The sequence below is a fragment of the Zootoca vivipara genome, chromosome 2 (genome assembly GCF_963506605.1).
Source record: "Zootoca vivipara chromosome 2, rZooViv1.1, whole genome shotgun sequence".
Lineage (NCBI taxonomy): Eukaryota > Metazoa > Chordata > Lepidosauria > Squamata > Lacertidae > Zootoca > Zootoca vivipara.
In genome coordinates, this window is record NC_083277.1 from 42,724,287 (window position 1) to 42,735,650 (window position 11,364).

Consider the following 11,364-nt stretch of genomic DNA (forward strand, 5'->3'; position numbering starts at 1 on the left):
ATAGGTATAAGTAGGGATAGAAAAAAAATATGCAAAGTAATGTCTTTCAGAACGTATTTCCAACTTCTTTGAAATGTGATGAAGTGCACATTTAAACCAACAAAACTCTACATCAAGCTGAATAAATATGTTTCCATCTATGAAAACATTTTGTAAGCTTGGCTGTTTACAAAATTGTATTAAACTTACGTTTTACATGGTTACACCAAAAGATGTGCAAGAACCTCTTGAATGATCATGCCCAAGGATCTTCAGATCTTAGTATCTGACTGACTCACAGTGTTGCTCCCTTCATTTTGGCAGGTGAAGTACCAAAGCAGGTAAAAGTGAAAAAGCTAAAGAACTTAAAGACTTTGGATTCTAAGCCTGGTAATGTTTCATCACTATAACTTACTATTTGCAGAATACTGTTATAGGCCAAAACCAGAGGAGAATCCCATTGTGGTTGTTTTCCCCCCTCTTAGGTGTTTATACATCTTATAAGTCATACTTGAATAGAGATGAAGAAATCATAAAGCAGTTACAAAAGGTAATTTCAGACTTGTAGTTGAACTACCATACTATATGCATGCACCCATAGTATAAAGTCTGTTAAATATTAGATACCCTTATCAATAGTGTAACTTGGTAAACTTGTGGTTCTCAGGCTGTTAACTGTGATTGCCTTTTTTAGGGAGTACAGCAGAAGCGTCCCGGAGAAGCTCAAAGCATAATCCTTCGTCGTTATTTTTTGGAACTGACCCAGAGCTTCATTATTCCTCTAGTAAGCTGCTATGTCTATGACACTTCTATACTGAACAATGAACATTACAAAAGCTTTATAATCTAAACCTTTAAGAAGCTAGAATAGAGTTAATAATTTGAAGTCACAATGGGTGACTTTGAACGGCCGTCAGAAAATGCTTAAGAAATGTATTTATAGGGATTTGCCAAACGCAGAGATTCAACATCAATATTTTTGCATCTATTTGTTGTTCTAGGAACGATACGTAGCAAGCCTGATGCCTCTGCAAAAGAGCATATCACCTTGGAAGGTGAAAATACATTAATAACATAAATATTTATTTTGTGAATAGCCGCCAGCTTGTGTTTGCTTACAGCTGTGTTTCCCTCATAGAGCCCGCCACAGTTGAAGCCATTCAACCAAGAGGAATTTATGAAAACTCTTGAGAAAGCAGGGCCTCAGCTCACCTCAAGATTAAAAGGAGACTGGATAGGACTCTACAGGTAATGCTGTTTTACACCTTGACTATTGCTAAGATTAAAGCCTGAGAAACATCCAAATTTCATGTTAAAAATATATTGGAAGCAGCAAAAAAACCCCACAAAAACCCTTGCCTCTAATGTTAACTGAACTGCTTTGTAAAATAATGTTATGGTTGTTGCCCCTTTTCTCTTACAGAAATTTATAAATCTGTTTAACTTGGTTTTTCACATTAATAGAGTCTTATATAACGGTTGTGGATTTTCATGACCAATTGATCAACAGTTGGTACCAAGTGTTAGTACTGACGTACAAAACCTTATGCAGTCTTTGTTTTTAAATTGCTTTCGGATGTTTTATGGGAAGCAGTTTATAAATGAAATTATAAACAAACCTTTTTGAGATGAAGCTAGAAGAAATACAGTATTCCAAGTGTGGTCGCACTATACATTTGTATAATGGCATTATGATAGTGATATATGCATGATATAGCATGGGTTTCACCTTTTTTCCTCCAACTGCTGGGTCAACATCTTCACTGAGCTATCTACTACCCCCCCCAAGGTGTTGTTGCTGGTCAATCACCACCATTTCAGAACCCCTGAGCATATATGTGAAAAATTTTTTGTAGCACCATGCATCATTTTACACTTGTTTACACTGTGTTACAGTGGATAGGTCTTTTTGGGGAACTCCACTTTCTACATTATTATTATTTCTTATTATTTATTGAGTTTATATACCGCCCTATACTCTGAGGTCTCAGGGAGGTTCACAGAAAAAAAATCACAACATATAAATCAGAATAAAAACAACCCAATAACACTCCCCCATTCAGAGAACTGTCCATTTAAACCTACTCTCTGCTGCCTACTTCACCAATTCCTGATCCATAACTGAACTGCTCCTCTTATTCCATAACTGTTAACCTCACTCAGGAGTCTTTAGTGAGATACCTTGTCAAAAGCTTTTTGAAAGCCAAAGTACGTTATGTCAACCAGATCACCTCTAGCCATATGCTTGGCAGAGCAACTTTGTAACTTTGATTTCGGAGTGTCACCTTGTTCCACTAGTAGAACTAATTTCCCCTTTGTCTTAAAGGCATTTTTTGAAATCTTACAACTTTGACGGTTGGTTCAGGAATCGACGGAAAGAAATGACACAGAAGCTGGAGGCATTGCATTTAGAAGCGCTATGTAATGAGGTCAGGAAAAACTGCTTTTCTTTAAGCCTTTTCTTCCTTGTCTTCTCTGTAGAAATAAAAAGCATAATTTGTCCTTGAAAACCCAATTTAAATGGTACGGCCAATGAGGGCATTTCCACACTTTCATTTGCCCTGTGCCGAGAAAGCATGGGCCCCAAGCAGTTTCCCCCTTGCCCTACTCCTTTTCCAGGGAAAACCTATTTAGCTCTAAATTATGAGCAAACAGCAAGCTGGGGAAAACTCAAATACCTGTTTGCTCCGATGGAGCACTAAGAAGCAGTTTCCCCCGGGGAAAAGTAGTGGGACGAGAGGAAGTGTGGATAAGCCCTGATTGGAGTAGCATTTGTTAATGGCTGGGATCCAAAGGGCTATGCATATTCTCCCTTATGTACATTGGGTCTTTTCAGCTGCTCTTTTCTAACTTGAGTTCTTTGTGCCCTCTGAAATTCTCTCTCCAAAGTCAAGGGACCCTTGGGAAATCAGCACTGCCTTAGGTACAGGGGCTACCCCTCAATAAAGTGGGCATTTAAGACATTTCCTAAAGCTCCAATAATGAAAGGTTCCCCCCCCCCGCGCTATCATTGTAAAGAAATTCACTGAATCTGATTTTTGAACATAATTCTTCTGATAGGATTTGCTTTTCTGGAGTCAGAAGCATACTGAAGTGGAAACAGTGGATTTAGTTTTGAAATTAAAGGATAAAATGGTAGGTAGACAAATTGGTGGGTAAATGTATTCAACGTACTATTCGTCCATTATCGGTGCTTTGTGTTATGTCTCATTCTTACTAGTCAAGTACTCCATCAGAGCTTGAATTCACTGAGAGGTTTCCATCTCCCCCACAGACTCAATGCTTAGCTTGTACTTGTCATACTGGACCTGTCCCCAAGACCTGCTGGAATGCTCAACCACCTCATGCTTTGAGTACTGCTATTATTAGGGGGAAGAGTAGTGATTTTAAAGCTTCCTTATTTGGGTTCTCTAGGAGAAAGGACAAAGCTACACAGCAGGATTATCAAGCCCCTCTAAAGGCCCAACATATCCCTACCTGCAGCTTTACTTGAGATTGAAGAAAGTTGCTTGCAGAATATGCTTTCTTGATAGTAAACCCCTCTGGTGGTCGCATGTAGTTACTGAAGAGAACTGCATTTACAAACATTCTTAGAGAATACTTTGTATTTAAAACTGCTTTCATTAGTCTGAATTGCATATGAGCCACTTGGGTTTCTCTGTTTGGATGCTTGCACTAATATTTAGCCAATGTGTGTATTTTCGATTCTTCTATCATGCTTGTTTTCATAAATGCTGACTTCTTATGGATTCTTTTAAGATGACCATGGATTTTTAATTACAATTTCTGTGGTTATAGGCTGATGGAGAAAACTTACCTGTGAAACCAGGCACTGTGGAAAAGTTACAGATGCACATTGATTCAATTATTCTTGCACTGCCAGAAGATTTACAGGGTATACTCATCAAAACGGGCTCAATGTGATTAACTGGACTTTTATGCAGCCATATGTACCACATCGCACATTTGAAAGGTGTAAAGGCACTTGCAAAGAACAGTGGACATGCAAAGTATATGGTACTGGAAACAGACTGTGTTAATACTTAAAACATTATTTTAAGCAGCCCCTTAGGTTCAACTTGAATATGGAAGCAACTGATTATTATTTTTTGCATACGTTTAAAATTAAGTGCTCTTACTGAACATCTGCATGCAACTTAAATTTCCACAATGCAGTGCAGACACTGCAGAGCTTCTTAAATGGGTGCTGATCTGCCCAATTGTATTAAACTCAGGGGAAGCAATATTCCTGTTGGTTTCAATGACTACCACACTTAATGGAATAGGTAGTAGCTGTCCAGTGAGTACTTTGTCTTGATATTTTACTTCCTATTAAGATCTCAAATGCTAGTCTACTAAATATTATAATTCAGTTCAGTTATTACAGAGCTGATGGTCAAACCTGAATTCATTTATTCAATTTATATCCTGCTTTTCCTTCAATGAGCTCAAGGCACTGTATATGATTCCCCACCCTTGATGCCAATTTTACCCTCACAGCAACCTTTTGAAGTAGACTGTGCTGAAAGATAGTGGCTGGTTGAGGGTTAGTGAGAGTCATTGCCGAGTGAACATTTGACCCCAGATCTTTCCAGTCCTAGTCAATTACTAACCACTACACCACCCTGGCTGTCACACTGGTTTAACAATTGGAATCACCCATGTAGTACTGAACACTCCTCAGTTTTCCTTCTCTTAGGTCCATGTATCTTCTCCCCACATTCCCAGTTACAATAATTGGAGCCTGCTCTAGTATTTAAACTGGGAAAACGGGTTGCTGCTTATCATAGTTTGCAGGGCGTATTGATTTTAAATCAAGGCAGTACAAATCCCAATTTAAATCAGCAAGAAAAAAAGGCTGGTTTAAATCATTCTCATGGATACATCTTAGTATTTCCTAAATAATGGTGCAAATCTCACCACTGGGGCCCTACTAATGTATAACTAAATATTTATACGGTTTCATTTTTGCAACCAGGCAAAAATGCATCTTTTGCCTCACTACATATATTTTGTGTGCTTTCCTTCTTCAACCCTTTAAAATATTTGCATATAGATTCTTTCTTGCACTTGGCACCCATGACAGTTTGTGAGGTTAAGTTTGGGACTATAGGAAACTGAACACTGGACAATTGTCTTCTCTTCTCTCCAGTGTTGCTCCTTTCTGTTTCGCTATGCTTTTGCCAAGCCCTATCCTCACAGAATCAAACAAAAGTAACAATCAAAACTGAAATGCCCATGACTGATACAATGAAGTAACTTGGCAAAGTGCAGGTGGAATGTAAATATTAATATCTGATAAATTATCCAATTAGTTCTTCATACATAGAAAAGCCTCCTTTAATTCAGTGGATCTGGTATAAGAATATATTCAGTTTACAGTGTAACTTTTAGAGCCAACATGCTTATATTGAGGTTATTTAATATTAACCTAGTTGGTATTTTAGAGACTTTGTATTTAGATTTTTAAAACTCAATTTCACATTTGAAAAAACAGGTGGGGAATTGAGCTTTTAAAAAAACAAAACTGAAACTAAACATTGCTTTTTTAATCCACTTTGATTGTGTCCCCACCCGGGACTGAAACCCGACTCATTCTTAGTTTTGAGGCAGTCTGTGATTAGAGGTAACCATAGTCTATGCAGTTCAGATATTACAGCTTATTTTAAACTATGGAAAGGAACATGGAAGCCCAGGGAAGAGGAGCACACAGACTTGTGGTGGTCCTCCTTCTCACATCAGCTCTGTGACATCAAATGACTTGAGATTACAGTGAGTAATAGTGAATTTACTACCTATCAGGTCACAGATCTGTTTCTAAAATATGAAACTAGTGGTGCCCAACCCTTAAAAAAAGAAAACATAATTAAGTGGGTGCTTCTTGTCTAAAGTCTTAAGCTTGCTATCATAAGTCTAAATTTTAAAATGTGGCACAAAGATTAAAATGGCAAAGGTTAATTAACAGAAACTTTGCATAATGGCCATTCCAGAAAATACACATTGAATGTGTTGTGGAGTTTGTTGCACATAGATCAGGCTGCTGAACTGAAATGCCTCTTATTTCCTCATGCCCAAGCACGAATGGGGAGACGAGAGTGCCTTGAGGACAGCTGCAGCCTTCTTTGTATGGTGATGGTTAGAGAGAGCTACCTCACCTCCCCAACCCCACATTGGGGTTTTATCTTTTCCAGCACCATTTTGCACACATGGGGCTGATCATGTGCAAAAACAGGTTTGTGTGTGTGGATTGCCCTTGGTGGGTTGGGGTGATGACCGTTTACTCCAAAGTATGTCAGTTAAATAGCAACAGGAATACTAACTTGCATCAAATCAATGTCCGTCCCAATTTTGTTAAGTGCATTGGGTGCTTTGCTATCATGTCATAATACTTAATTTTAACTGCCTTCAAAGAATGTGGTTATGTAAGAAGGAAGAGGCTGATTTTAATCTCGTTTCTCTAGGGAAGCCTTTTGTGATTCCCTGCTGTAACAATAACCTTCAAGTATTCTGTTCACAGGTAAAAGCAACAGACAAGTGTGGACAAGTGTGCTAAGTTCAACCTCCATGAGCTGGAGAACAAAATTCTGAAGCTGGGAGCCCTTCCGGGTTTGTGGATGCTTCCTGTGTGATTTTAAATCGGGGCTTCAAAATCTCGAGAGCTTTCACAAGTACAGGAGGCTCCCAGCTTCTGGGTAGTACACATTTAGTGGATTTCTCTCCACTCCCTTGTTACTTTTACACAGAAATAGAATACTTGAAGAGGGTTAATGTATATACTATAAATATATGCATAATGAGCCATTTCTCATTGTAATAAATTAATTCTTGCTAGATGCATAACTTTTTTAGAACACAAGAACATAGGAGTTTGATAACTCTTATGAAATAGGACTTGGAGGAACCTTCTAAGAATGTTATACCAATTCTAACATGTACCAGTATATTGTGGTATGTTACCATTAGGAGCAGAAATGCAACAGCTGGGTCAAGACTTAATGATGATCAATACTCCACCACATTTCATTTATTTCAGGCCCGTTGTAGGAAAAAAACTGCCTTTGTATGACATTTTGTACCATTGTTTAGAGTCTTTAATTTTAGCTATACACTACCCTCTGTATTTTTAAGGAGATGTATTTTTAATATTCACTTACATGAATTCCAAATCAGAAGTTGAAAATAACATGTATAAAAGAGGACTTCGACAATTATGCCACTATTGCATTAATATTTAACTCACTGTTTTGCACAACTAAGTAGCTTTTTTTTTAAATACAGCCATTAAATCTTCATTAACTGAAGCATTGCATAGTATATTGGAACTAGCTACATTAGCTTATTTTCTAAATGTATTTTTTTAAGGCAAATAAATTTCACTTTTACAGAAACTTTTGTCTGTGTTTATTCAGTAAACCACATGAAATAAAAACATGTATCCAGTGGAATTCTTACTATGAAGAACTTCGTTCTTGCTTATAATTTTGTGGCTGAAATCCTATGCATAATTGTGTGGGACGTTTGACGCTAGACTTGCGGAAGCAAGCATTGGGTCAAAGTGCATGCTACTTATCAGCAGCAACTGCCTTGAGTTTTGTGCTGCTTCCCCACCTTTGCCTGTCCCTTCCTGCCTTCTTTGTGGACCATACCAGAGGGAGCAAGGTTGTGAATGGTATCCACTTGCAGGTGTTCCATTGGCAGATGGAGGCTGTAATGCTTCTGAACCATACCAGAGAGAGCAAGGTTGTGAATGGTATCCACTTGCAGGTGTTCCATTGGCAGATGGAGGCTGTAATGCTTCTGAATACCAGTTGCTGGTAATCACTGGGCAAGGGATGGGGGAGGACTCCTGTGCTCAAGTACTGTTTGCAGGTTTCCTACAAGCATATTGTTGGCCGCTGTGAAGACAAGACTACCTGGGGCATTGGCCTGATCCAGAAGGCTACTGTTATGTTCTCCCGTTTCCACTCATGACAGTGTCAGGAGCTGGCGTAGGTCAGCAATAAAATGAAGCACCTGATGGCGGTGGAGTTAACGCTATTCAAAGAAACAAAGCAACTCAGTCCTAGTGGTCATAGTAACCCTTCCCAGCAGGTCTAGACCCAATGAAGCAGTTGCAAGGACTGAGGATCCCGACCTTCCCAAAGCTTTCTAAGGCTCCTACCCAGGTTCCTTCCGCAGTGGCTGACAGCTCCATCACCTTGTCTCTCATGGCTCCGCCTTCTTCATTTCTCTGCAAGTTCTAGGAGAGCAGGGGAGAGGGGAGCTGGTTGCAGCAGGAGGGGGAGACTCCCTGGATCCTTCAGCAGCCTGCCTCACCTGTCTCCTGGCCCCACTCCTCTCCTGCCTCTTGAGTCTGGACGGCTCTCTGCCACAGCCTCTTTCTGCTCACTAAATCCTGTTACCTCTTCAGCCTCTGACACCTCTCCAGTCTGCTCCCTCTTCTCTGACCATTCACTGTCATCCCACCACTAATCCACTGGCTCCGAGTCTTCTTCCCTAGGGGTTCCCTTGAGGGCTCTCCAGTTGGTGCCTCCTGCCACTCCTCTGCATCTAGCAAGTCCCTGACAGAAAGATGCCTCCCATCAGTAGAGCAACACCAACAGAATCATTACAGTGAAACATGAGCCCTTAGGCCATGAAATAATAGTGCCAAATTATGAGACAACAGTGCTAAATTTATCAGCAAGGGCAAGAAGGTCATCATTGCTCATTTAAGAGTGCATCTAGACCAACACATATTGCATTTAATTTCAGCTTTAATCTTTGCAGTCCAGGTAGTAATAGTTGACACATTTTACTATTTTTAGGATAGATCCAATGCCGTTCTAATGGGCACAATGGAATTCCTCGTTCTCCTCTGCCTTGTGCCCTTTGATGCACCCAGCAAGTCCCCTAACCCTCTGGTGCAGATTTTGGGGCCATACAGAGGGGACTCCTGTTTTCACAAAAGCAGGGTGCCACCATAGCATTCCATTATTCTTATTTTAATTAGGTGCCTATTACTGAAAAGGGAAAAAAATCTTGAAATGACTTACAGAGATCCTTGGAACCAATAAATGTGCTGTGCAGTGAAAAAAAATGAGGAAAATCTTGAGAAGCTATCATAATGCACATATTTTTTGACTGTGAACTAGCTTTAGCTAAAGAACCTTTACTGTAGTAAATGAGCACATGAGTGAAAACGAAAATATAGCAAAAGAACAAAAGAAGCTCTTTTAATGGAGGAGAACAATGCCATGGTGAGACAGTTGGAATTCTGCTCAGCTCATTTTCAAGAAGGCCTGTACCTCATTAAGAAGGTTCCAACCTTTTGTACAAAAAAAGGAAAGGAAAAGATGTAGACAGAGTGGAAAACGCTTGGTCTGGGTGCCCTGATAAAGCATGTGACTTAATCAGTAGAGTTCTTGGCACATCAGTGACAAATAGCTATAAACCTGTTGTGTTTGATGGGAGTTGTAGCCTGAACCATCGTGAGAACACCCGTTTGGTAAAGGGTGACATAAGCAATACTTACTTTACAATAAAGAACAGTTGGTCCTTTCTAAAGTCTTTATGAAACTTAAACTGTATCAAAATTAAGTTATCAAGAAAAGCGTTATAAAAAGTTGAAGGGAACTTTTATGTGGACACACCAGACAATGAAGAGCAATACCTGGAGAGGAATGATAAGTGGTAGCAGCATTTGTGCCTTTAACTTTGCCTCCACCTGTCAACTGCCAGCTGCAAGAATAATAATCAAACAGAACTACCAGGAATCTATTTTTGCTGAGGCATCCCAGCTGACCTTTTCCCTTGCTGTAATATCGTACCCTATACCAAAGCAGTGATCCAAAGCAAACAATTTAAGGACACCTCTGTCTTGCAACACAAGTGACAAGACCTCATCATGTACAGTACTTCCTTCTAGTGATTCTGCTACAAACCAGATTAGGATTGAGCAGAAGCTATTTTTCTTTTTGTAGATGGAGTTGAGAATTCATTACCGTAATCAATATACTTGTATCAGAAGTTAAATTCCAAATAACCTGCAATCCAGCACAATGCCTGATGGACAATATTTCATAGCAAACATTTATTAACATTTGAGAAGTCTTGTTACCCTTCCCACTTTGCTTTCATTACGAGCATCATTTACAGACCAACAAATCCGGGGACCATCTACCTGGAGTTGTTTTCATTATGTAGGAATATGTCTCCTTCAAACTTCCGAGGAAATAATGTTGAAAGGTGAACAGGCACCACTCTCTCAAATGCAGGCAATCTAAAATCATTATGGTCTTCTCCTTCATGAGAAATAACATGATTAACTACAGAAATATATGAGGAGAAAAAAAGGATGTGTCTGCGTCATTAGGGACGCGGGTGGCACTGTGGTGAAAATCACTGAGCCTTGGGCTTGCGGATCGGAATGTTGGCAGTTTGAATCCGTGTGACGGGGTGAGCTCCCGTTGCTCGGTCCCAACTCCTGTCAACCTAGCAATTTGAAAGCACGTCAAAGTGCAAGTAGATAAATAGGTACCGCCCCAGGGGAAAGGTAAATGTTTCCTTGTGCTGCTCTGGTTTCGCCAGAAGCGGCTAAGTCATGCTGGCCACATGACCCGGGAAAAATGTCTGCGGACAAACGTCGGCTCCCTCGGCCAGTAAAGCGAGATGAGCGCCGCAAGCAACCCCAGAGTCGTTTGCGACTGGGCTTAACTGTCAGGGGTCCCTATACCTTTACCTGTCCAGATGAGCAATAATTACTTTTAAGGGAAGCAGAGATTTGGGGATCCAGGATTTGATTCAATGTGGCATTACCAGTTCCTTCTAGTATACTCTGGACAAGTCTCACAAGCGGCTGGTGCAGTGGTAAATCTGCTGTACCACTTCCAACGACAAGTACAGTCTCATATGACTACTCCCTGCACCTAGAAATAGAGCATGTCAGGGAGAAGCAGAAGCCCCTGACATCCAGTTTTTAATATACACGATTTCCACCCCCAAACTCTGAAGTGATCTAGTCCAGGCATAGGTTTGCCACCACTGCATTTGCTGCTTTGTGGGAATGAGGTCTATGGCTGCCGATGGCTCCACAACTACCTTTGCTCGCTAACCATCCACACGAAGGGGCTAGGCCTCAAGCTCAGCACGAGGTGACAATGCCTCCCAGCACTCCCTGCTGCAGAGGATGCAGACGGGAAGCCGATATAAGAAAAAAGGAGGGGGAGATTACTACACTTCCCAGCACTCCCTGCGCCTCTTTCTCTCACAAACTCTCCTTCCAGAGGGGCAAGCAGCCGAGCCTCTTGAGGACTACGTTTCCCATCGTGCCTCGCGAGTCGAAAGCCAGACCCGTCAAGGCTGCGGCGGCGAGAGGCGGCCTGGGAGCCATAGTCTTCCTGCGTG

General features: G+C 40.6%; 1 protein-coding gene across 2 annotated transcripts in view; it reads left to right on the top strand.

The window, feature by feature from the left end:
• DENND6A (DENN domain containing 6A) overlaps positions 1-7,367 on the top strand; it is a 30,833-nt gene extending 23,466 nt beyond the window's left edge. For both annotated transcript variants that reach the window (XM_035106377.2, XM_035106379.2), the window contains 8 exons: positions 304-369; positions 465-529; positions 674-763; positions 981-1,034; positions 1,118-1,227; positions 2,306-2,408; positions 3,040-3,114; positions 3,778-7,367. In XM_035106377.2, coding sequence (XP_034962268.1) covers positions 304-369; positions 465-529; positions 674-763; positions 981-1,034; positions 1,118-1,227; positions 2,306-2,408; positions 3,040-3,114; positions 3,778-3,903 — 689 coding nt within the window. In that variant the 3' untranslated portion in view covers positions 3,904-7,367. The remainder of the gene's footprint in view (positions 1-303; positions 370-464; positions 530-673; positions 764-980; positions 1,035-1,117; positions 1,228-2,305; positions 2,409-3,039; positions 3,115-3,777) is intronic.
• Positions 7,368-11,364: the final 3,997 nt, after the last annotated feature.